At 39.3% G+C, this 27890-nt stretch overlaps 1 protein-coding gene across 4 annotated transcripts in view; it reads right to left on the bottom strand.

The window, feature by feature from the left end:
- ATP11C (ATPase phospholipid transporting 11C) overlaps window positions 1-27890 on the bottom strand; it is a 244675-nt gene that overhangs the window by 119660 nt on the left and 97125 nt on the right. For all 4 annotated transcript variants that reach the window (XR_008914630.1, XM_056809271.1, XM_056809273.1 and 1 more), the window contains 2 exons: window positions 7822-7911; window positions 3452-3532 (listed from right to left, as the gene is read on the bottom strand). Coding sequence is in view for 3 of the 4 variants with exons in the window: in XM_056809271.1 (XP_056665249.1) it covers window positions 3452-3532; window positions 7822-7911 (171 nt within the window). In the remaining variant the exon portion in view is untranslated. The remainder of the gene's footprint in view (window positions 1-3451; window positions 3533-7821; window positions 7912-27890) is intronic.

The following is a 27890-nucleotide window of genomic DNA, read 5'->3' as shown; positions in this document are numbered from 1 at the left end:
GATGAAACTGTGTATATGGAGAGGAAAAAATGGGAAATGAAAAACGTGAAACACAAAGGAACACGTGTATAGCATGGCACAGTGGAGAAAGGACCAGGCTTGGAGCCAGGCCAAACCAAGTTCAAAACCCACTTATGATATTAATTATCTATGGGACTATGGGTAAGGGGCCTGATCTCTTGAAGCTTCTAGTAACTCTTTGAGAGTTATCTGCTAAGTTAAAGGGGAGGAGCAACCTCAATTGGTGGCATGAGGTCTTAAACCAGAAGCTGAAATCATAAAACACTGACCTATTAAGTTATGCTAACAAAACGCTTTAGAAACACTACTAATAATCATTTAGTGCCTATTGCAGCACATATGTTATTATCCCCATTTTATAGATGGGGAAAGTGAGCAAGGAGAGGTGAAATAACCTGATGTGCTTAAAATTCCCACTCCTAATCAATGGCAAAATTGGAGTCACTTCCATTCCCTGATACTCCAAGCCTTGTTGTCCTTTTAAGGGAACAGGCTTGGGTTTCAATGTGTTTGGAGCCCTTTTTGCCCCCAAGGCCAGATTCTATGATCTAAAACCAGAGATTATGAGCTGAAAGAAATCTCAGATTTATTTTCTTTTCAAGCCATAGGATTTTAGAGCTACTTAGAGCTAGTTCAATCTCTCACTTTACAGATTGGGAAACTAAAGCTCAGGTTAAGTCAACTGCTTTCATTCATTTTTGCTAACAAAGAGTAACCAGGGAAGTGTTTAATTTTGCTTTTTTGCTTTTATCTGAGATTGACTGAATGAAGAAGGAGGTTCACAGGTGTATTTGCTACCGGTAACCACTGGCTTCCTTCTCTTCCTGGCTTTCCTTCTGCAATTATCTCTGTTCCCTTTCAAAAAGAGTTACTTGAAAAATGGCCTGAGGAAGGTGAACTCTGTGCATCTGAGAATACCCATCCTAGTCCAGGAGACCAGATAATGACACATACTTCCGTGCTCTGGACAGAAAGGCAGGAGATTATTGGGGTGCATGTTACATACATGGTTATACTCCATTGGTTAGGGTTTTTTTGTTTTTCTTTTTTATAAAAGAGGAGTGAAGAGGGCAAGGGGATTTGGGGAGAAAGAGTAGATCTCAATATGATCTTTTAAAAGGTATCCAGTCAAACTTATTAAAAAGAAAATTTTCCATGTCATCTCTTTCTCTCCCTCCCCATCGTTTTTTTTCCTTTCCTGTGGGCTGTATTTAATCTCTTCCTCTTCTTTTTGGCAATTCCAGATGATGGCTCCAGAGGGTCCTTCCATGGACAGAGATACCCACAAAGTGACAAGGGGATGAATGTTAATTGAGAGAAGATGAATCAGGAATGGCTTTTGAACACTACACAAGGCTATTCCTGGAAGTAGCAATTCTGTGATGTTTAAGAAAATAATCTATGCAGCTCCAGGGGGGTGGGGAGGAGGTCAGAGTTGGGGGGGACCATTCTCAAGGTCTTTATTTAGCAACTGAGAACTTCGTAAAATATTCTTGCCATTCCTGATGGGCAAGAGGATAGACAATCCCAAGAGGAAAGAAAGGAAACTGTGTTGCCCTCTGCTACTCAACAGAGCCCAGAATAGCAAGTTTCTTTGGGTCCCTTTTTTAAGTGTCTCAATAAATCACTGTCGAAACATATATTTTTTAATAAGCCAAGTACCAGGAACTGTCAAGGTATATTTGAAGGATTTCAAGTCCACTCACTCTTCCAATCCCCCACAGTCTGCATTCAGTTTGCAAAAGTTACTCCCGGAGGCAACAAAGCTTACCCTCACACACACCTCCCAGCCCAGCAACAGGAGTACTTGAAGGCCAGATATCAACACCACAGTCCGTGGCAAGCCCCTGATGAAGGATATGAAGAATACAAATAATAGCTGACAGCAGCTGGACCCCAGGGAAAACTCGAGGCAGGACACAGATGGGAGTCGTTCAGGATAAGCAACCATGGACTGACAGCAATCTGGATCATTGGGAGGAATGCCTACACACTGGGGCCATAGCAAATCTCATGGAATATTCTGAGTAATTGTGACTCCTATACAGGTTGGTAATGTGCTGGGCAGACATTATGACACCAATTCTTACAATAGCTCTGGAAGTGAATGGTTTTTTTTAAAATGTTTTTCATTTTGTCCAAATCTGTGATTTCATCCATTTAATTTCCACATTGCATGTTAGTGTAGAAATGGCTACCCACCCTCAATGCAGATAAGTTATGCAAATAATAATTTGGAGTCCTGAAGAGCTGCTTGAGATATAGAGAGATTAGAGACTTTCCCAGGGTCACACAATCACTATATACCTAAGGCAAGACTTGAATTCAAACCTTTGAGATTCCTAGGCCAGTCTTTGGTTCTGCTATAACACGGCTCTTCTCTAAACAAGTACTACTGGCATTATTACCCCCACTTTACAGATGATGAAATTGCATGGTGAGAAGTGACTTGGACAGGATCACATGGCTACTAAGTGTCTGAGGTAGGAATTGAACCCAAGCTACTCCTGTCTCCCAAGTTCAGGAGAGTATTCATTATGCTATTTCTATTTCTAGGCCTATCAACACTCCAGAAGGACCCTGCCTCATTCATGGCTAAAGATGACAGAAGTGAATAAATAGAATACTTTCTTCTTTGGAAATAAGGAAGCGGGATAGGGTAGGGAAACATGGCCAGGTTTGGAGTAAGGACCTAAAGTCAGGGTAGCTAAGTGGATAGAGCCCTGGGCCTAGCTAGAGTCATCTTCTTGAGTTCAAATCCAATCTCAGACCCTTACTGGCTGTGTGACCTGAGTAAGTCACTTTACTTATTTGCCTCAGTTTCCTAACCTGTAAAATGAGCTGGAGAAGGAAATGACAAACCTCTCCAGTATCTCTGCCAAGAAAATTCAAATGTAGCCATGAAGAATCAAACACGACTGAAATGAATGAACAACAAAAAAGACCCAAGTTCCAGTTCCAAATCTGATATGTCCTATGCATATGACCCTGAAAAAAAGCCTCAACTTCTATAATGCACTAAGTTTACAGATGGAGTGCCATGGTGGTCATTCAAACTGTATCAGTGAAGGCAGCTTTCACCCTAGAATTTCTCCATACTGAAGCAATCACAGGTTCAGATAAAAAGATTAAAGGAAAGCAGGAATGAGATGGAAGATAATGTACTCCTATTGCTGTTCATTCTGGAGCTTTGGTTCAATATTCAATAAAGTTACACTGGAAACCACAAGAGAAGAGCAGAACTCTGATCAGTGGGTATACATTCAGCTCAAAAAACTGCGATAATCTGGGCTAGGATTTGGAGCCAAGTCAGATATATGTAAGCTGAAGTACAAGGCACACCCCAAACAGGTGACCCCCCCCCCAGAGAAATTCTGAGGAGGCACAAGAGGGGTGCAACAAGTTATTCAAATGAAGAAGTGTTTGTTACCTGTTTTATGGCAGTGACAGTTATCACGAAGAAAAGTGGAAGTCCACTGGTGATTGGGCTGGTTGGTGTATCTACCGTGACCTAAGAAGAGAGAGAAATGCAATAAATAACAACAAAACATAAAAGAGAGAGAAACAAAGCAGAATAAAATAAGATGAGCACTAAATGGAGAGTCATGAGTCCAAGGTTTGAATCCTGACTTTGAGACTATTAGCATAATCTCAGGTAGGTCAACTGAAGTCAGTCAACAAGCATTTGAGAAGCATCCACTAGGTGCTAGGCTCTGTGTTAAGTGCTAGGGACAGAAAGGCAAAAGCCCAAGCCCTATTCTAAAGGATTTCCCATGCTAACTGAAGAATAACTCATGCCACTTTCCCTCACTAGGCCTCAGTTTCCACATTTATAAAATGAGGGAAGATGAGGGCTTCTAAGATCCCTTCCCACTCTGAAGTTATGATCCTATGGTCCTTACTTTTATGAGTGGCCACCACAGCTTCTGCTCCAGTAAGAACCAGATAGCACCACCAGTTAATTTTCACGGACCAGGGTAGAGACTGATTTTATTAAAACCAAACCCATTAGCTATAACAGAACCAAACTGAGCAACCCACTAGTAATCCTGAGCCCAGCACAGTCAATGAGCCCTCTGCCTTATGATTACAGTGGGTTGCCCTCAATACATCAGGAGGCTGTGAGAAAGACATTGAGCAGTGCCACTGGTTGCAAGGATAATGAGTCTTGCTTCCCAGCTTCTTGAAGATTAGTCATGCTTGGGAAGTCACTTGGAGATGGCAAAACCTTAACTAGTTGGGCCTTGGGAATGCATAAAAGGCTACCGAATGTTGCTGTGTTGCCTACTGTAATAAAATACCAGAACACTGAGGTCAGTTTCTTTCATAGAATATGAAATGTTGGCTAAAGCATTGGGCTTAAACCCAGAAAGACAGGGGTTCAAATTCCAGTGGGCTATATGTCAGCTCTATGACTTTAGGCAAGTCCCTTTGTATCTCTGGGCCTTCTCTATAAAGTTGTTCTGTATTTCTGATTTTTTATTTGTCCCCTCTTATGAAATCTCCTAGGTATCCCCTCTCAAACAAATCTATACACACAACCATTTCCCTGTAGTTGCCCTACCACATTAGGGGAAGGAGACGGCATCTCTGGCTTCTTCCTAAGCATGTTATCTGAGAAGCTTACTGATGAAAAAGCCTACATCCTTAAGCTTCCAGGGAAGTCCAGATAACAAGAAAAATGAGAATCAACCCACTTGCCCAAAGTGAATGTATACATCCCCTGATGGAATCTGAAGAAGCCATAGTCCCAGCAAATAAAAAGCGTTCATCACTGTGGACAGAATTTTCAGAATCTTTCTTTGAAATTAAGTTCTATTGGCTGGATGCAAGGAAAAGAGTCTTAACATGGCCCTTAGGGACCATGACTCAGAGTAAAAGAGCTCTAATAAAGTTCAGTCTTGTAGGATTGAACAATCCAAGATTGATCAAAGAACAATCAAGAGTCACACAAAATGTGGAGCAAGATATATATACACAACCAATAGTCCAATGGCCATAATGGTCATATTAGTGTAGGAGAGAAAAATTTCTGACATGCAGCTCTTGTGTATAACAGCTTTCAAATCTGGAAGGATTTATTCTGAAACAGCCCAGACACTTTCCAAAATGACATATTACATCTAACCATTCACTTTAATAATTGATGAAGACCTCAATATCTATAACTGAGGACAGTGGGCCCAACTATAAGCTTTGATAGGGGTAAAGAAAGGTGAAAATAACTATGTAAAGCAGTGTCAATTCCCTAATGGATAGAGATATGAAATTCTACCCTCTGTTAAGCCTCTGTAAAAAAACTACTCTATGAGGTACAAAATGACTTAAATATGTATGCAAAGCAGGTAGTTGGTACTGAAGTTGATAGAGCACTGGGCCTGGAATCAGAAAGACAAGAGTTCAAATGTGACCTCAGACTGCTCAAGGAACTTAGCCTCTATATGTATAAAATGAGGAAGTTAAACTTAATGATCTCTAAGATCTTTCTAGCTCCAAGTCTAGGATCATCTATAAGAGAAATATGCAAATGACCACAAATTCTCTATTTCCTCTTACAAAAATAATACATGAGTAGAGTGAAAATGGCAAAGTAAAGCAGAGATACTCAGAGTCACCATGAGAATCCTCTCCAACCAATATTAAAATAATGCCACAAAATAAATACAGGCGAGAAAGAACAAATGAAGAGAAAGAATAAAACAACTTTCAAGAAAAGAAAAACCCAAATGATAGGCAGAAAACATCTGGGGCCCTGGGGTGAGAGGAGAGCACAGTCAGCTGGAGGATGTAGCAAGGAGTGAAGAGCAAGCCAAGAACAAGCCACATGCCCCCACCCCACATCTGTTGTGCCAGGTTTGAAACCTAATCCCAAGCCAACATTCAGACACTGAGACCCTGCATGGGCAAAATAGAGGTCCAACCAACCCACACTCCTTGAAATTTTAAACCTGTGATGAAGTCCAGAATCCCAGCCCACAGCAGTCTGTGCTGCAATGGGCTGATCTGTATGGATCCAGAGCTAAGCCAGGAGTCCCAGTCTGGGCCTGTGGTGAGGACATCAATCCCAGTATGGGGGAGTTGGTAGACCCAAAGGAGGTCCAGATCTTTTTTCCAAAAGCTCAGGATGGAGCTCCAGGATAAGGAAATCACTGTGTGACTGATTAGATCAAGAACATAGTGAGACCAAAAACTTATACCTAAGCCTGAGACTCAAATTTGAGCAGTCCCTGACCTAATCAAGCTCAGACTGAGATCAAAAGCTTACACCAAAGCCTGAAACAAGTCTTAAGCTATCAGCATTTGAAGGGTTATCTGAATCAGCAGTGGGAGGAGGCCCTCACACCATCTTTGGAAAAACTGAAACTGGCAGAAATCCAGAAAAAAAGCTAAGGGCAAGAAAGGACTGAAGTTTAAAAGGATACCTTAATGTCCCAGAGAACATAGCCTACCTATAAAAAGATAGGAAAAATGAGCAGACAACAAAAAAAGCACCTAATTCTAAAGAATTTTTATGGAGACAAAGAGCAGGGTACAGACACAGAAGGGGACAGTAAAAGCAAAGCAAACACACACAAAATCCAAAAGAAAAATATGGATTGGGCACAGATTCTGGAAAAGCTCAAAAAAAAGGCTTCAAAAACCAATTAAGAGAGACAGAGGAAAAGTGGGGAAAAGAAATGAAAACAATGCAGGAAGAAATGGGCCAAATGAAAAAACAGACCCAAAAGCTGACAGAGGAAAATCAGGCTGAATTTAGCAACTAGAAACTAATGATTTCATGAGAAAGCAAGAAACAATAAAATAAAATCAAAAGAATGAAAAAACAGAAGAAAACATGAAATATCTTATTGAAAAAACTGACCTGTAAAATAGATCCAGGAGAGACAATTTAAGAATTATTGGACTACATGAAAGCCATGATCAAAAAAAAAATCTTGGGACATCATAATACAAGAAATTATCAAAAAAAAAAACTGCATAGGGGGCAGCTGGGTAGCTCAGTGGATTGAGAGCCAGGCCTAGAGACGGGAGGTCCTAGGTTCAAATCTGGCCTCAGCCACTTCCTAGCTGTGTGACCCTGGGCAAGTCACTTAATCCCCATTGCCTAGCCCTTACCACTCTTCTGCCTTGGAGCCAATACACAGTATTGACTCCAAGACGGAAGGTAAGGGTTTTAAAAAAAACTGCTCAGATATCCTCAAACAAGAAAATAAAATTGAAATTGAAACAATTCATAGATCACCTCCAGAAAGAAATTCTCAAATGACAAGTTCCAAGGATATAATAGCTAAATTCAAAAACCTCCAAGCTAAGAAGTAAATATTAGAAGCACCGATAAAGAAAAAATTCAAACACCATGGAGCTACCATCAGGATCACACAAGACCTAGCGGCTTCTACAATAAGGGATAGGAAGACATGGAATATATTCAGAAAAGCAAAAGATCTAGGTTTACAAACCAGTCAGATCATAATGTAATAAAAAATTATAAATAATAAAGTTAGTGGAGAGGCAAATTTAAAATTAATTGGAAACTAAATAATCTAATTATTCAAAACAGGTGGGTAAAAAAAACCATATAAACAATGATTTCATTTGAAGAGGATGATGAGGAGACAAAAACAACAAATTGAAAATCCCCAGATAAAAACTAAATTGGAAATTCTAAAAATTAAAGAAGAAATTTTTTTAAAATAACATATGTTAGCAACAGGTCCAAAACTTTCTTTTACCAAGCTTCATTTCATTCTTGAAGTACTCAGACCTTTAAAATGGGTTTTCTACTTAACTGGTCCTTACCTGGACTAGGAAAATGATCAGGAAATAAAAATTTGCAATTCTTCGAAACTGTTCAAAAAGATTCTTTGGGAGAAAGTTCCAAATTGTGTACTGCAAGAAAAGGAGAAAGAAAAAGGTTATTAGCCAAAAGAAAACTTTGTCAAATTCATAATAATAAAGACCAAAAATATCATGAAATTCGATCTTACTGAGTCCTTTTATTTCAAAACCATGTTATTCATAACTTAGACATCTATGAGGATTCACATTTATATAGACATATGGATGCAGAGCTTTAACTAGGGTGGAGGCAACTGGGGCTTTGTCCCAGAGAAAAGACATATATAGAACAGCCATAATAACAACCCAGAATGTGTTTCCTCACCCTCCCACCCTTATCCATCCCTAGCAGTGGCTATTCCTTAATCAGAATGTCCTGGTGCATTCTTCTTTTCACAACTTATACTCCTTGTTCCAAACCCAAAAATTCTTTGCCATACTTCTGTATTAATTCAATTAAATGAGTTAAATGTTCCTTATTCATTAACAAATGAAAACATTTCAATATACAAAGAAGATTAAGGGAGTCAAAGAAAAAGGAAGAGGATGTGTGTACAAATTACTATGTTTACAGAATCCCTTTTTATGACAGCAAAGAACTAGAAACAAAAAATGTGTTAACAGTAAGCAACTGAATGAACAAATTAACATATATAAGGATGTATGTAATGGGATATGATTACACCATAAAAAACAATGAACATGATGCTCAGAGAAACCTAGAAGATATACATGAAGTATAATTATGTGTATACTTTGTATAACACTGAAATCCAAATGAACACCAGTGGGCTATTCAGTGCATCATTATCTCATCCTCCATGTTTAGCCAAATTTTGGGATGGTAAGAGTCATCTTGAGTATAAAAGGGGTACTTTCAGCATTGCATTTTTCTACATTCTTTGTTGGTACTGTTACAGACAAAAGAGTGGTTGCCTTAAACTGTGACAGCGAAAATATGGTTTCAAGACTTTGAATAGCCAAAAACTGTAAAGATAATTTTTAGTGTCTTGGTTTTATATCAAAAATAAAAGTAGCCGCCATGGGAAAATTCCCAAATATTAGATATACCCAAGTCAGCTAGGTTTTATGGAGATTTTAATTAATACAAACAAAGAATTAAGAAAAGGGAAAGAGAGGAGAGAGAGAGAGAGAGAGAGAGAGAGAGAGAGAGAGAGAGAGAGAGAGAGAGAGAGAGAGAGAGAGAGAGAGAGTAGGCCTTTCTCCTTAAGAGAGAAAACTAAGTCAGTCTTTAATCACTCACCACAAGATTCTTCCAAGCAAGACTCTAGTGTTCAGAGAGACCCTCCAGTTTAGCTCAGGAAGCTCCACTTCAGCTTCCAAGGCTGAATTCCCTTTCAGCCACTGAGACAGAGACCAGCCTCCAATTCAGCTCCATAACTGAATTCCTCAGAGGCCTAAACCTCTTCCTTTTAAAGAAAATTTTCTCCTATGTCACCTCCCCTAAGTTTTCACATCTACCAATCACAGTAGATGTTTTCACAGGACTGACCATTCTTAATTCACACCTGAGTAGACTAAAACTTGAGTAATTCACACCTGAGTAGTTCTCAACTTCTCTGGGCAGACTAAAACCTCACACCTCTTGCTAAGCTTGCTTGACCTTTTAGTGATTAATTTGAACTTCATAGGTACTTAGCACCTTTTTGTATTAGATCTAAAACAGACCCAGCTTAATGGTTTTAGCTTTACTTTAAGTATGGGTTAAGTACTTTTCATTGTTCAGTAAGGAGTTTTACAACTTTATCTTCCCCTAAAGTATGTCTAAGTATGGGTGGAGTAATGTTAAGAGTTCCCACATACATTCCTGACTAAGTACCTTCATTGTTACAGTAAAGGGATAGCAGCCTTAACCAAAATGTTCTAAGGTAGTCTGAGAATTTTTAAGATTCACAAGTCTGAGAAATTTCAAGATTCACAGTACCTCATCTGTTTCTCAAACCCTTGATATCATTGTTCTCGAAGGTGGTATCCTTGGTCCATGGTTGTTTTTTGCTTATTTATTTGTTTTTACACAGGGTGTCCCAAAAGTCTTAGTGCACTCAGTACCCAACATAATAAATTTAGCAAAAGGCTTAATAGCTTAAAACTGCACTATGAATTTTGGGACACCCTATAGCCTCAACAATCACTTCTATTCAGCTGTCCTCCCTGCCATGCCTGATTTCTCTTCAGAAGCTATACACACACACATGCGCATCCCCCCCCAAATGTTCAGAGCACAATTCCATTCAGATGTTAGGATCGTTCATGATACAGACCATAAGTTTAAGCCCAGGGAAAACCCCATCCCATTCTGATGTAGCATCACCTAACCTTTCCAGACTGAGCTTATTCTCCTCTATGCACTCTGCCCTCTGGGCAACCTGGACTATTTGCGATGGACCAAATATGTCCTGTACTTTCCCACCCCCATGCCTTTTGCCAAAGCTGTTTCATATGCCTACAATCTTTTCCTTTCCCAATTTGGTAATTAAATTCTAAGGTACATTTTAAAGACCAATTCAAATGCCACCTTCTCCACGAAGACTTCCCTAGTCCCTAGTAGGTCAATAACAGACTTCCCTCTCAGCCCTTGTCTGTGACTCCCATTTGTGTCTTTCTGATGCACTTCGATGACATTGTATGTTACAGCTATTTGTGTTTGTGTAGTACCTCACCTAGGCTACCAGGTGATATAGTGGATTTGTAATCATAAAGGCCCAATGTAGAATCCTGCTTCATTCACATATTAGTTGGGTAATCCATGACCTCTCAACTTCAGTTTCCTCATCTGTAAAATGGGGATAATACTAGCATCAACTTCACAGGATTGTTGTCAAGAAGAAATAAGATATTTGTAAAGCGCTTTGCAAACCTTAAAAATCTATTAAAAATGGTAATTATTATTAGACCATAAGTATCATAAAGCCAGGATTGTTTTTTGTAACTAATAACTCCATATCTCCTCCTCCATCGAACAGAGTATTCTGCACAGAGTAGGCACTTAAATGTTTACTGATAAATAGCTGAGTGCCCAGGAGCATAGAGGTCTATAATTCCTATATTTCTCATTGTCAAAATATGCATGTGATCTGTATATCTTGACCCAGGCTAATCTCTCTCCTCACTAATATATAGACTTCTTTACAGATTAAAGGGAATTGCTAGAGCATGCTAAATTAGACTGAAAGGATTTGTGAGATCTTGGCTAGGAGGCAACAGCTAAGCCAGGAACTTGGTCTATTCCGAAGACTACAAGGAGCTTTAGCTCCACAAGCCTGGAGTTGGACAGAATTATCTGTGCATGTTCAAGTGCCAAAGAGGCAGGACAATGGACTGCATCATCCCTTCCAACTCTAGAAATGGGATAGTCGTTCAAATTCTAGAGCCACCAACTGGGCTCAAGCCATGAAGAAAGACTCCAGGGTCATTACTGAAATTTACCTATATCCAAGCCAGGCTCAAAGAACTAGCCAATGAAGAAGTTACCTTTTCCAAATACCTTGCTAACTAAAGACCAGCAAGAAGAACAGAAGGCCGTGGTTATTAACCAAAAGGGCTGCAGTTACACTTGGATGACCGTCACTTAAAAAGGAAGCTGTACAACAGGAGAACATTCTAATTCAATTAGGTAAGTGGATTTGAAAACCAGAGGACAGATGGTGATACAGTATATGGGCAATTACTGTTGATCTGGCCACAACACGCTTGTGGGTAGCACATTAAAGACGACGCCAAGGGAACAACAAGGATCAGCACCTAATATGTGTGGTCAAGTAGAAACCATCCATAGTCACTTGGAAAAGCTGAAGTGTTCCAGACCATCCCACAACAGGACTGCCACAGTTGCGCAAGAGTCTTTTGTATGCATTTGCTCTTCAGGCTGAATCCCAACAATATGGCAACAGTCCAGCATTTGGCTGTTTGATCTTTGATTCTCAACAAAGTAGATTTTTACCTAGCCAAACATAAAGTTTTTGAATTCTCTCTGGCAGGTCCTGAGCATATCAAAAGGAGTGATTTTATTTTCTTGTTGCAGCCACCACATTGTACATAATCTTCTCTTCCAACCAAATTTTATTCGGTTGGTTTGGTTCTGCCCTCAGTATATATCTTTAAGATCCACATAAAGGACACATAGTCTCAGAAGCCCACAGTTGGAAAACATCTCAGAAGCCACTTAATTCAAGCCATCTCTACTCAAGTTCTACAACACTTCCAGCAAATGGACATCCAGTCTACTTGAAGACCACCCATGAAAGGGAACCCACTATCCTCTGACGAAACCCATTCCACTTTGGGCAAGCTCTCAGGGTTAGAAAGCAGGACCCTCCACCCATTGATACAATAGATATTGTGTAGGGAAAGGCAAAAAAAATAAAAATATCTTGGGTATGGTGAGGCCAGCCCAACCACATCTAATTCCTCTTATAGACAAAAGTCATTTCTTTCTCCCTCCCCCTCTTTCTCCTTCCTGCTCCCCCTAGCCCAACCCTCTCCTTTCCTCACCAAACATCACTCAGTTTGGCCAAGAGACCTTCAAAAGGCCAGATTGTCAGTTCCCTGACCACCCTATTCAGCTTTAACTGGATACCCAGCTTGTCATTGTCCTTCCTCAAACATAAGATAACTTCAGTACCAGCTCTGGAAGCTTTTCTGGATGATTCAAACTCTCAGTTCTCTCTCCTTCCTAGAACATCTTGAACTTACTATAAACTACATGATTAGCACTCCTTTTTCCACAATGTCTTGTTCTCTAATTGCTTGCTCTTGATCCTGGTAATGAAAATGAACAAAGGCTGCTGGGAAGGACATGCCAGAATCAAACAAGTGCAGCAGGACAATCACTGCTGGCTTGTTCTTAAGCTGTATCACGTGAATCTTTCTTTTCTCTCCATTTCAATGGCATGGACAGGGACCATTGTCTTGTAGTTCTATTCTGCTCTGACATGCCCACAGTACAGAGCACCAGGGAAAATAACGTTCAAAAAATACTTGTTTGACTGATAACTGGCATTCACATACAAATGAGAAAACCTTTTTTTTTATTTAAAGGGAAACAATTCTGACTATTTTAATAAAATCTGTTCATGTCCAGTTTGACATGAAGACACCAGATTACAGAGAAGAGCTTGAGGGGAATCTTAGAAATGGAATACCTGGTCCTAGATGCTAGGTATGGAAAAAGTCATAGGCCTGATAAGGAAGACCCAAATTCAGATCCTGCCCGAGATATGTACTAGTGATGTTAGCAAGGGCAAGTCATTTAGCCCCTGTCTGCCTCTGTTTCCGCAACTGTCAGAAAGAGATAATAGGATCAAATGAGAAAATTTGTCTTCATTGCCTGGCACACAGTAGGCACTTAAATGCTTGTTTTCTTCCTCCCTTTTAGCCCTCTCATTTCATAGAGGAAGAAATTGAAGCCCAGAACAGAAAAGTGTCATGCCCAGGGTCATGCTGCTAGAAAATAGAAGACTTAGGATTTGAATTCAGATCCTCTGATTTTCAAATCCAGTACACTTTCCACTGTACCAAATGGGCCTCCAACACTTGTGGGTTCTGACTTGTGGATTTTCCATCTATATTAGATAGAATAGGATTTTTAAAATCCTTTTTCTTTTTTATTTTTAAATTGAACCAAAATCATTTTGAGTTACACATACCTCATCATTCAATTTTCCTTATTTTGTGAATTAAGTTTTTTTAGTAATCTTTCTTAATCTCCATTAATTGCTGTTAGGCCCCCAAATCACTGAGAACTATGGAAATACTTATTCAGATATGAAGGCAAAAGTTTAATTCTTTCAATGAATGTGACTTTAGGCAAGACTTCTTACTCTTGAGCCTTAGATTGCTCCTCTGCAAAATGAAATTGAAAGAAAATATGATCTCTAAGCCCATTCTAGTTTTAATAGGCAGTCAATAAATATTTATAAGGCACCTACTACATGATGGACACTCTGCTAAGTACTAGAAATAAAAAAAATCAAAGAGTCCCTACTCTCAGGGAGTTCACAATTTAACAGAGTCTATTCAATTCTAATGATCAATGAAATGAATGAGACATCCAAGAAAGTATCAGAAAAAATAAATGATATTTATGTTCTGAATGTATCAAATTAAGGCAAGTTTTTAAGAGATGGATTCCAGAAAATTAATGTCCATTCAAGAGCACATAGAGCAAGTTTGCCACCAATGCTGTCATTGAATATGGAACAAGCACAAAACATGTAAAGATGTACATAATTGAAAAAAATGAAATATACCACCTAAAAGATCTATCATGTAGCATGGGCAATTAAATTATAACCAAAATAAGCTGGTTTCAAGAAACTTGAGGGGAAGAGGGCTTTAGTTTCCAAAACTATAAAATAAAAGAGTTGTACAAACCTAGGAAGACACCCCTGTCCCTCCATTCACCTGGGTGAGTTCATAAACCCCAGTTCCCTCATCTCCCAGATCCTATCAGTTTCCAAATCTTGATATTTCTATATCCATCATAACTCATATTCATCACCTTTCCCCCCCCTCACACAGTCACAACTGTAGTCACCTCTAATCTAAACTACTGCACCCTGTTTGTTATTGGTCTTTCTTCATTCTCTCTCTCTCATCTGATCCATCTTCCAAACAGAGTGCACAGGCTTGATCCATGTCACTCCCAGATCAAGAATCTTCAGGGGATCCCTATTAACTCTGGGACAAATATAAAATACTCTACTTAGCATTTAAAGTCCCGTCCAATTTAGCCTATCTTTCAAGATTGATTTCACATCACTCCAACTCATGAACTCTAGCTTCCAAATAAACAGGCCTGCTTGCTGTCCCTTATAGACAAAATTGCATCTCCCATTCCATGCCTTTGAACAGGCTGTCCCCAGTGCCTAGAATGCTGTTCCTCCTAAGCCCCTGCTTTTTGGAATTCCTCTCTCCCTTCAAGGCTCAGCTTAAGGACCAATTCCTACATGACGCTCCCATGAGTTACTGCTCTCCATCCCCCTCCAAAATAACATGGTACATAGACAGGATATCATTTGGCTCACTGAAGAATATAAGCTCTCTGAGGACAGAGACTGTTTTGCTCCTGGTTTTGGGTCCCTAAAACCCAGAAGAGAATGTAGCAGATCCACAAAAGGCACTATCTAAGATGCCTGACGCATTGAAATTATTTAAATCCATGAAAACACTAATAAACACTGAGGATTAATGGATAGAGAGTTCAGGGAGAGAAGTTGCACTGAATATTAGAAAAAAATTCTATCCATAAAAGCCTTTCAATAATGGAATGGATGCTTCATAAAGCAGAGAACTTCCCTATCATTAGAAGATTCAAGCAACAATGGCCTAACCATTTCCACCACATATACCAGTGATGGCAAACCTAGAGCATGACTGCCAAAGATGGCACAGAGAATGTTCTCTATGGGCACACGACTGCCCTTCCCCCCACCCTGAATTCATTACTAGCAAGGTAGAGGGCCTGGGACAGAGCTGCTCCCTACCCCAACTTCATGCACTTGATGACATTTTTTCACATCCCCCACCCCTCTGCCCAGCAGCCCAATGAGATCACATAAGGGATAAGGTGGGAGACTCACAAGCTGCAGAGCTGGAGGGGAGCACAGTGCTCAGGCCACTCCCCTCCCCCTCTCTACACTCACTAAGGACATTCCTATCCAGTAGCCCAATGGGAGAGCTTCCTCCCTCCCCTCTGTTGGGTATGGGGGAGGCAGGACATGCCCAGCACTGGGAGTTTGGGGGGTTGTACATAGCACTTGGTCAGGAGGGTGGGGGTGTGGCCTGACACTCCATCTCTGAAACATTTGCCATCACTGATATATACTGTCAAAAAGTTAAGTTAGGTATACCTCTAAACCTCCCTTCAATTTCAAGACTATGATTCTCCGATTTTATTTCATTTAGAGAAAGTCTTTAAAATAGTAATTATATGTATCCAATAAAGACATTTCCTGTTGAAACACTAAAAATGGTTGGGGGAGGAGAGGGAAATGATGTAAACAATTCTAATGCATGGTCATGGGCACTGCAAGGAACTATAAGAAAATGTAAATAATGGAAAGTTGTTTATTTAAAGGCACAGGGAACTTAATCCCTGCAATGACATCAAGAGAACCTGAGGAAGGCCCCCAGCTCACTGGGGAGAACTTAAGGGACAAGAGTCCCACAGAATACATAGATGAGGATGGCTTGCAATCTACATCACTGGAAGGGATGCTACTATCAAGGAGAGTACAGGCACTTGGACCCACTTGGCTAACCTACTGCACCCATTAGATGACTGTGTAGATGCACAACAGGTGTGCAACAATCAACAGGTGTACAACAATTCATTTCTATTACCAAGGTCAAGGATGACAAGATTTGTCACTTTCCCACCTAGAAATCAGCAAAAGATAGATATCTCACAGTGGAATTTTTCCCATTTATCTACAAGTATTTTCTGTATAAGCAAGGAGAATGAGGCCTAAGTAAAACCTCATTTGCATACTTTTATTCTGAAGATTTTGATCCAAGACACTGAGAAGGTATGGATCACCTGATGTCCCTGTCCTTCCACACCTGAGAGGTGCACCTGACCTTCAGACACCCTTCTTTCCAGGAGAGCTGGGGAGCAGAAATGGGAGCTAGAGTTCTTAACATGGTATACCAAGTTCTTTCTCTACTAGGGAGGGGCTATTTTCCAAGTTTCTGTACTAGCTGCAAAATTCTGGTGATTTCCAGAGGCCTCGGTAGAGCCCATCAGAGGAGTTCAGACAGCTGATGGCAAGTTTTTCTAAGGAAATTACTTGTGTTTCAGGGGAGGAAAAAAAGACAAAGATTTTATAAGCAAATAAAAAAATAAAAAAATTTTAAGTAGGTCAAAGTGTTTATCCTTCAGTGTTCTCTGCATTAACAAGCCCTATTCCCAAAGTTACAGTGACATCACTGGTGGTATTTGTGAATAAACAAAAAGGATACCAATTTTTTAAATCACTGAATGAAATAGGGAAAAGAAATCAATGCTTTCCATTAAGTCAAAAGGTAAAGAACAGAGTCTGCTTTATTTAAAATATCTATTGCTTTAATTAGTGGCTCTGGACCAAAAGCAAAACAAAAAAACACACACAAAAACTCCAAAAAACAAAGAGAAAAAGGGCGATCAATGGGAGGGAAAGGGCAGCCAGTTCATGGAACTGGCAGCTCAGGGTATGAAAGTGCTCGTCTATACTGAATGGGTCCCAACACTGAGCTCTACCAATAGAGACTCCCAATTTACTCAGGAATTCTGTAAGAGGGAAATATGGCCCTCTTCCACACTATTACACATAATAGATGTGAAAGGGACTGGATACACTTGGAAGTACTAGAGAAACGTATTCATTCACTAATTCATTCAACTGCTCAAAGCAACAATTTCTATAGAGAGAAATGTATTTATTCAATGATTCATTCAATGGTTTAAGCAACACTTTCCATATAAAGACCAGCCAGTGTCCTCCCCTAACTACCATTATTTATTCATATTTATTCTCTATATACTTCTATATCTATGTGTTGTCTGCCCTAGTAGAATTGAGGCTCGAGCAGAGATTGTTACATTCTTTCTTTTGGTAACCCAGGGACCTAGCACAGTGTTAGCAAAAAGTAGGCACTTAATAAATGTCTGTTGATTTATTAAGCTCCTGCTATAAGTATGTTTTTTCATGTAATAAATCCACTTCGGTAAACTCACATTAAGAACCTACTATGTGCCCTGTATGTCAGGTCCTGGGGATACAAAGGCAAAATGGTAACTCTTTCCTGCCATCAACAGGTTTACAGGGGATACAACGTTTTCACAATTGTCTGCAAAGATAATTGGAAAACAAGCAAGCTCTAATGACTGAGGAGATTAGGAATAGCTTTCTGTTAATGGAAGGGAATACCTGAGTTGTACCTTGAAAGAGCGGTATGCTGACATGGAAATGGTCATTAAGGACATGAAATTTGGACTTTTGGTTGACATTAACAGACTCCCAAAGGGGTCCAAAACCCACAAAAAATGGTTAAGGACTCATGTTTTATAGAAGAAAAGATATTAAAAAGAGAATTTCAGGGCAGCTAAGAGGCTCAATGAATAGAGAGCTAGGCCTGAAGACAGGAGGTCCTGGGTTCAAATATAGCCTCACATACTTCCCAGCTGTTTGACCCTGGGCAAGTCATTTAACTTCATTTGCCTAACCCTTACCACCCTTCTGCCTTGGAACCAATACTTAGTTAGTATGGATTCTAAAATAAAAGGTAAGAGTTTTTTAAAAGAACGAATTTTCTCATTCTTTTTCAAATTCTCTTTTTTAGCACCAGATTTGTGATTTGATTAGTATAGAAAACAGTCAATAAGCAAATTCCTTCTTCCAATGGACATTAGCATCTCCTAAAGAACCACAGACAACTGAGAGGCTAAGTGATCTGCCTAGGGTTACCAGCATTAGGTATCTGAGATGGTACTTGAACTAAAGCCTTCCTAATTCTGAAGCTTGTTCTCTATCAACTACTCCTCGATGACTCATTTTTTAACCCTCATTTGTTACAACTATCCCCATTTTACAGAAGAAAAGCTTAAGGCTCAAAGAAGTTGAAGGTCACATGGTAAGTGGTAGAGGTAAGGCTAGAAGCCAGGTACCCTAATCCCAAATCTTGTGTTTTACTCCCACACAATGTGTCAATGCACCAAGTCCCTCTGGTTCTCCTGGTTTCCTAAAACCAGGGTGCAATGGAGTCAGCTCAGGAAAGTCAGTTGATCCATTTTCAGTGTGAGAATTTATACTTTGAAAATCAGTAAACCTTTCAGATGAGGAAGTGATTTATTTTGGGGGTATCTAGAGAAAGTAATGGAGAAAAATGTTAATAATGCAAATTAAATTTAAAAGCATATTTCCATTTTAAGTCATTAAGCATTTATTGACATCACTGACTAAAATGTACAATAGAAATGCTTACTTCCTTCTATTTCTCAGCTGCCTGTTTCATATAATAGAGGGATTGCTTAACTGGCAGATTAATCTCCTTTTAAAAAATAAAAATATAAATTTTAAACACTTGCATAAATGATACAAAATAAAACCAAAAAATCAATAGCATTTCCATATACCAATAACAAAATCCTTAGTTCTACATGTTCCCTTCAAAGCCAAGACCTTATTCCAAGCCAGGCAAAGGTCTGAGTTCCTTTTGTTCATGGTAATCTTCCCCAAGAAGGGCATGCCCATGAAACACTTTTTTGCTTGCAGAAATGTCTGTCTCAGGATCACTGTTTGTTTACCTGTGCTTAGGGAATGAAACAGATGCCCCAATGCCCAGGTTCAATTTTTCTAGCTGAACCCATTCTCTAGCTGCCATGTTGGAACAGCCGCCATGCTACTGGCTGGAGAAAAGACCATTCTTTTATCATCCCTGACAGAGAGTCCCATACTTAAATGTTGCTAATTAAAGATTGAAAGAAGAGAGGAATTTGGAAGATGTTGATTCATTTTTCACTGAAGCACTTATCTGGAAAACTTTCTATAACTAGAGAAATGGACAAATGGGTCAACTGTACCTCAGTTTCTTTGTCAAATTTAGCAAATATTTGACATTGGAAGAGTGCAATGGATGTGAGATTGGAGTTCAACCCATGGAATAATAATTCTGTATCCTGGCCACTTTGGGGAAATATGTATCTCAACAATAATGAAAGGGCTTGGGTGCAGCAAACTCTAGGTGATCTTTCTGTCATGAGACACTGGGGAAGAAGTAATTGCTGCATCATTGCAAAATGCCACATGCTTACTTGAGGGTGCAGGCTCAACATCCCATAGGAAATATATTGTCTGACAACTCTGTTGCACAATAGGAAAGGAAATCCCATTTCAAAATAACTACTGGAACAACTAGGTAGCACACAGACAGGGAGTCTGGAGGACCTGGGTTAAAATCTGCCCTCAGATACTTCCTAGCTATGTGATCCTAGGTAAATCACTTAAGCCGACTGCCTAGCCCTTGCCTCTCTTCTGCCTTAGAATTGATATTACAACAGAAGGTAAAGATTTAAAAATAAATAAGTAATTACAAAATGCAAAAAAATGTGGAAATTAGTCTATCACAGCACATTCCATATTTATATAAATACAACAACTGCAAATAAAGAAGTAGCTAAATAGTTGGACTAAACTCATTGCTCATGTTTGGGTTTCACCAATATAATAAAACTGACAATACTACCTAAGTTAATTCACATATTTAGTGTTATATTAAGCCACTGATGATTTTATGGAACTATAAATAATAAAATTCATTTGGAAGAAAAAGGTCTGCAAATTTGAGGGAAATGATAAAAAAGGAAGAACAAACTCAAACTATACTGTAAAGCAGAAATTATCAAAAAGACACACACACACACACACACACTCACACGAGCTAATAATCAAAGAAACCACACTTCATTGTATCTACTTTCACTTACCAAAAAAAAACTGATGGTGGACAGAAATTCTAACTTATTCCAAAATGTAAAGAAAAAGAATAGCTCTGTATCATTTCAGATACTGAGAAGGTGAAAACAATCTAGACAGTAATCAAATGATTATCAAAACTTTTGGTCAACAGTCATATAGAATCTAGCCATCATGTCCATAAAACACTCAGGGAAAAGATTAGTTATCACAGAAACATCTCAAATTTCACAATACCCCCACAAAAAAAGATGGGGCAGGAGGAAACAGAGGGAAGATCTTTAAATGTAGTGAGACTGGCTTTTAGATTCTACAGTCTAAAGTCTCTGGGAACTGAGTGCTAGCCATTTTTAAAAATTCTTTTATCACAAATTTAATTATCAACAAATATAGTCAAATAAGTAATAGATTCCTCCCCACAAAACCTTTAGGCACAGTCAAAATGAATTATCCCGTTGTTAGTCACTTTTGGACAGGTATAATAACATCTTTTTGGCTTGTCTTCTCATCCTGTCTAATTCCTAGTCACATCCATTCACAAACCCAACACCCAGGGGGACTCTTCCTCTCAGTCTTATTATTTCACAGATAGCTGTATGGTGCTTGGGCTGTCAGTCTGTTATCTCGTCTTTGTCCAAGACTGTCCCATTGCCTTTGCTGGGGTCAAGAACATTCATCATGTCTCTGGTGCCACTTCTCATGCAGGATTCATCACTGGAGTTTTCCTGAAGACTGATAAACCCATCACACATTTTTGTCCATTGTCCTTTAAATTTGTATGTGACTTCTACAATCACAGTATTTCAATTAGCCTTTCAATGTGTCAGGCATTGTGCTAAAGTTCTATTGATAGAAAGGCAAAAAACACAGACCCTCTGTTTAGTCTCTCTCATTTGTCTTATATTCTAATGGGAAAGATAACATGCAAACAGCTCTATGTATGCAGGGTATATATAGTGTAAATGGAAGGTAATTTCAGAAAGAAGACTGGGGAAGTGGGAAAGGGAAGCAAGATAGGACCTGGAAAAGACCTCCAGCAAGCTCTAATTCTCAGGCAGGATTTGGAATGAGTCTTGAAGGAAGTCTGGGAAGCTAGTCTGCAGAGTGAGGAAACATCGGATTTCAGAAATGGGAGAAAGCCAGTGAAAAACCAGCATCTGTAGATGGAATATCCTGTACAAGGAACAGCATATAAGATCCTGTATGGCTGGATCCTCTAGAGTGCCAAGAAGGAAGGATGCTGTAAACAGGGAAAGACCAAGTTGTGAAATTACAATTGGCTTACCTAGAGGTAATGAGGAGTCCTGGAGTGGAGGAGGAGAGGAGGGGAGGGAGGGAGCATTTCTAGACTTGCATTTTAGGAAAACCACTTTTTAAAAATTACTCATATCCATTAATATTAATGGGAAAATACCAATGTTGACTCATGTTTTGGCAGCAGAAAATAACTCGCAGCCAAGCGTCCAGATAACATCCAAGCCACTTTCCTCCTCCTATTCCCTCTGTATCAACCTCATTTCCTATCTTCACTGCCTGTCCAAGATGGAGGCATTGGTGTCCTAATTCAATATGGTGGCCCACTAATTTGCTTGTTACTATATGAGAAAGATACAATCTTTATACTTGTTTTTTCTTGATTTTGCATAGCCATGGACCTCAATGAAGAGCCCCTGAAGTATTCCAGGGCAATCAGCCCAGTGTTAGCCACAATCAGGAATGTGTGGAAAACTTTAGTATTTAGTAAATCACTCTTCCATTTGGACCCAGTGGAGGACATGATAATAATAACAGCTAAAATTGATATAAGTGCCCTAAGGTTGACAACATGCTTTAAAAAATTGTCTTATTAGATCTTCAAAAGAACTCTGGAATTTAGGTGTTATAATTATCCCCATCTTTCAAAGAAATAACTAGAGATTCAGAAAGATCACATGATTTGTTCAAGGTGCACACAAGCTAGTAAGTATCTACAGTGGGATTTGAACCCAGGTCTTCCTGACTTCAAATTACGTGCACTTAATCTACTATCCCATGCTACAAAAGACTGACATCTTCCATTATACTGGAAAACATCTCTGAAGGGAAACTTTCCATGTTTTATGCTTTACTTGACATAGCTTCTCAAAAGATCAAAGGACAATTAGCTCATTTTTTGATATTTTTCATGGAATCTTTCTTGATCTTAACATGGGAAGACATCTTGTTAGAAGAGAATCCTGAACCCATTGCTCAACCAAGGGAAATAATTTCTGATAATCCACAAACCCACCACAGTCCCACAGGCTATGCAGGCTGTGCCTGGAATGTTTTCCCTCCTTTCTTCTTCCTAATCCTTTGGGTCTTTAGCTTCTTGATCCTTCTTTCTTTCTCATTCTCCACCTATTCTTTTGGACTTCTCCATCCTGTTCTATTCTCACTTCCTTTTCAACTTCAATTTTATGTTGTCTTCCCCAGATTTTAAGCTCCTTGAGGGAAGGAACTGTTGTTTTTTATATATCCCCAAAATTTAGCACCTAGTGGAAGGCACAAAATAAGTGCTTATTATATGTTTGCTGACTGACTAAACTAGCAATTACTACTACTACTTACTGACTGTCTAATGGCTTAGCTCAGAAAACTAATCCAGATCCTTCTAGTTGTTAGTGCCTTCACCCATTTCAAATGACCTCGACTCTTCCACTATAATCAAGGACAAGAGTTGGTCACTCCAGCAATGTTCCAATGTTTGTGGAGCAGTTCCACTCACATTCATTAACCTTGACCTTCCAGCAAAAAAAAAAAGCCGAGCCCAATTATAAGCCTGATTTTTTTACCCCTTCTTTTTGCTGTAGTCTAAGGCTGCTGAATTTCCCTTCACCTTCCTTCACAATGTTTTGCAAATAAGCAAGTACCCCAAACCAAAAGTGTCAAGCACATTACCCAGCCAAATCAGCCAGAAACGCTCGAGTGCAGCCTCAACCAGATTGAAATATAATTGGGAAATATTTGACAAAATAAATAAAATATAATAAAACGTGGATAAGATTATATTTCAAAACTAAGTTAATCTGCAGCCCACAAGGCCTCATGTACTGATTGACATCACAGCTCTGTTACTCTTGGCTTCCACTTCTCTCTGCTTGACAAGGAGATCAGGTATCTGTTGTCCAAGGAGGCCTCTGGGGTCCTTTGGCAATGATTTTAGATTGCTTAAATTTCTTTATGAGGGAGTGATCACTATAGTCAACATCTTTACTTTTATTAATTTCTATTTTTCAGTCAGCAACTAGTTGAAAATGGGTTTGGTTGGAGCTGTTATAATTATCAAAAGTATCTTTCCATCTTAAAACTTTCTTCTAATTTGGTATTGATCTTGACCTTTGTTCTCCACAGCTGATGGTCTGACTGCACACAGACAGCTGCTATGGAAATGATCCTATCTATCAGTAACCACTTGTTTCTTGTCTAATGAGATATAGCTAATTTTGTTCCTTCTGTTGTTATCTGGTGTGATCTTACTGAGGAAAACAGTGAAATATGAGAAGGCTTCTAAAAATGGATACAGAACAGAACAAGCAGAATAATTTATTATAATGACCAGGATAATACAAATAATTTTTATTAATTCTTACTGTCATGTGAGATCATTAGCTTCCACTTGCCCAATTCTAGCTTTTAAAGACTAGTTTTCAGCTATGTATGATCTTTTGATTTTCCTTCATGGCTTCCAGCAGGGTAATTCTGGTCTCCAATTTGCTTATTTCTTAATTTGATTTCTGTGTTTCTTTTTCTATGCAGAAAATTTTGTCTTTTAAACTGTTATTTTCTTTTTTTAATTACTTGCATTTCTTTTTCCCACTTTTCTTCCCATTTTTCTTCTATCTTTCTTTCTTGGTTCTTGAACTCCTTTTTGAGTTCCTCAACAGCTTGTGACCAACCTTTTTTTTTTTTTTAAATTTGGGTGTATTTGCTTGTTTTTCACTCTCTGCTGTTGCTTCTGTCATTTTGCTCTTTTTCTCCACAGAAATTATCTAGGGTCAAAAGCTTTTTTTTGCTGCGTATTTCTTTTGCTACTTGTGGATTGTAGTTCCTGCATGTTGATGGACATTGCTGTCTTAGCTTCTGTCTCAGGATTATCTTCCTTTCCCAGCCAGAAGCCTGAGTGAGGAGGGCTGCCAGTTCTTTGTGCAGTGAGCTTTAAAGCATTTTGTCCTGAGGCTATTTTTCCAGTCCCTGCTGCCTCTTCTGTGGCCTGCCTGCTTCTGCCCAACCTCCGTGCTCTGCTGCCTAGGTTCTGGGCTCTTCAGCCTCAGGCCCCAAGTATCACTACAAGGCCTGGCACTGCCCTTAGGGATAAATCTCTGCCAGCCCTGGAGAATTTAGATATTGCCTTGATCCTTGCTCTGACTCTAGCACAGTAGGTGGTGTAGGGGAGGAGTGATCAGTTCAAGCTTTAATAAGTGTGTTTTTGCCCCCTCATAGCGTGGAAATCCCCAAACACTGCCAACTTTTAAGGCTGTGCCCCATGGGAGTACCCCTTTACTCATCTAATTTTAAATTCTGTCCTTTTGAGAAGCTTTGTATTGTTTGGAGATTCCAAGCATTCCTGCTACTCCTAGGCCATCTTAGCTCCACCCCCCATGATAATATAATTTTTTTAAAGCCTTACTTTCTGTCTTAGAATGAATGCTATACACCAGTTTCACGGGTGAAGAGTGGTAAGGGCTAGGTAATGGGGGTTAAGCAATTTGTCCAGTCATACAGATAGGAAGTGTCTGGGGCCACATTTGAACCCAGGACCTCCTGTCCCTAGGACTGGCTCTCAATTCACTGAGCCATCTAGTTGTCCACAATGTAAATAATTTTTTAAAAATTGTAATGACCAAAAATGTTTTCTCTCTCTCCTACCTCCGCCCCTGTCCCCATTGCCAAATGAAAAAAAAAAAAGAAACCCTCATAACAAATATTCAGAAGCAAGCAGAACAAATTCCTGTATTGGCAGTGGCCAGAAATCTATGTCTCATTGTACTCCTTGAATCTATCATCACCTCTGACACGAAGTGGGTAGCAGGCTTCATCATTGTACAATAATGTAAATTAAAACAACACTAGAAGGCAGCTAAAATCTGGTGCAAAATGTAATGATCAATTTTGGTTCCAGAAACCAGATGTTGAAACACTTTCTTTCCTCTTGGCAGAGAGGTGGAGGACAATAGGTGTGGAACGAAGCATATACTCTCAGAGTCAATCACTCTACTGGGCAATTTTACTTAAGTTTTCTTTTTATAGGGGAGAACTCAATAGGGCAGGAGGGTATGACTTTCGTGATGTTAAAAAAAAAACATCAAGGAAAAAACTTTTTACAGATTCATGCTTTAGACTCTGTATACGGTTCCAAAGAGTTTTTATTATGACTTGTGAAATCAAAAAGCATAGAGTTGGTTTTTTACTCCTCCATGCCTCATCCTAAAGTTAACTAGGATCAAAGAAAACAATGACTTTACTTGGAGAGCCATGGCAAGTTCTGTAAAGCATATCTTTACTTTTTCATCCTCTGCCATGGATATTATTAGTGCCATCTGCTACACTACACTTCTGTCCATGATGCTCAGTTGGCTTACATTCAACATGAACTTGGCAAAGTCAGTTGACCAAGTATCTCAGGAAATGCCACCTCTTATAGCCTTTAAATGACTGATGAGATTAATTCCGATACCAAGTTTATTGATTCCTCTGATTACATTTACACTGAGAATGTCAATATGGATGGGGTTTAATTCCTCATGTGGATGGATGGATCAACTTACTGGTCAAGGGGCCAAGATTGCACAGGGAGTCTGCCAACAGTTATACTAGTATTTGTAGATGATCTGTGATTCTTAGCACTCTATGCCACCATCAATGCAAAAGTGTTCTGAGCAGGAGCCATTCAGTGTTTTAATATTTCATAGTTGTTTCTGTTATCATTGAAGATGATCTAAGAATAAGACTAACAGCTTTTATATAGTTTTTAGGTTTGCAAAGTGCTTTACATAAGTTATATTACTTGATCATTTCACCATGGCCAAAGAATTCATTTCCTCATGGTCAAACTTCTGAAAATGAGTCATTTAATACTGACCTAAGAGAGTCCTCAGAAAGCATAGAATCTCAGGAATATAGATTTAGAACAAGAAGAAACTTCATAAGCCATCTAGTCCAATTCCCTCAGTGTACAAAGGAGGAAACTGAGGACCATGGATATGACATGACAAAGTGGTCAGACATTCCCAAAGCCCTCATTGTACACAGGATGAAACTGAGGCCCAGGGTCACACATCACATCCGGGATCTAGAATGGGATGGGAGCTTAGAAGCCATTTGTCCAATCCCCTCATTTTACTGATGAGGAAACTTAAGTACAAGTCCAGAATGACATGATAAGTGCCTGAGGTAGGATTCGTTTCCAGACATTAGGTTCACCACTTTCTCAAATGTACTACACTGCCTCTCAGCCACTGCCCACTACTGGACTGTCTCTAAAAAACCTTTCAAACTTCCAGGCAAGTCTCTTCCCCACCATGACATATGGGAGCCTTTGCAAACAGAAAACAGCACTGGTAGTAGCTGCAGACAAAGATGTGACAACACTGCCACGGTCTTTAAAGTCTCTGCTACACAAGACATTTTTTTTTAAGTCTGTACCTATGATTTCATCATAATAGGTAATTCCCAGCTGGGAATCTCCCCCCAATGAAGTTGTCTGGGACACTGAGAGGTAAGTGACTTGTCCCAGGTCTCACAGTTAGTAGGCCTCAGGTGGGATTAGAATCTGGTATTCCTGCCTCCAAGGTCAGTCCTCCACCAGGCACACCAGGCTGCTACTTAAATGATTACAAAATCAATCCCTCTTTGCTATAGAAATCAGAATGTTCTGGCAGTAAAATGTGCTTTTACTATTTCTTTAATTCAGGTCTTCTTCCACTCTTTTTATTTGTAACATTCATTTTTTTCAAAATGTTAAGTTTCTAATTCCCTCCCTTCCTTTTGCTCCTCCCCCAGTCATTGAGAAGGCAAGCAATGATATCAATTATACATGTGAAGTCATGCAAAAATCTTGTTTTGCAAAAAGGAATAATGCAAATATATCTCATTACAATATTTCACCTCCCAACACTCAGCAAAGTAAGCCTTAAACCTACCTTGAATACCCAGCCCTGCAATATCTCCCTGGATATGTTGGGGTATGAAGGATGGAGGGGGCAAGAAATGGAACTGTATTTTATTTTTTTAATTTGGAAATTTGTATTTATTGAATTAATTTAGAATATTTTTCCATGGTTACAAGATTCATGTTCTTTCACTCCCCTCCTCCCACCCCCCTCCTATAGCCAACACACAATTCCACTGGGTTTTACATGTCAGAACTGTATTTAAAAAGATGCCAGGAATGACACTAAGAGGGATGTCTTGGGTGGAAATAGGAGGATCCTCTACAACCTAGTGGTACAAATATGATGATTTGCGAACTAGATGGGTATTTTTCAAAAACATTCTAGTGAGAAAAAAAGCTTTGCATCTAATTTCATTGGTAATAGT

The sequence above is a fragment of the Monodelphis domestica genome, chromosome X (assembly GCF_027887165.1).
Source record: "Monodelphis domestica isolate mMonDom1 chromosome X, mMonDom1.pri, whole genome shotgun sequence".
Taxonomy (NCBI): domain Eukaryota; kingdom Metazoa; phylum Chordata; class Mammalia; order Didelphimorphia; family Didelphidae; genus Monodelphis; species Monodelphis domestica.
This window is presented reverse-complemented; position numbering and strand designations above follow the sequence as displayed.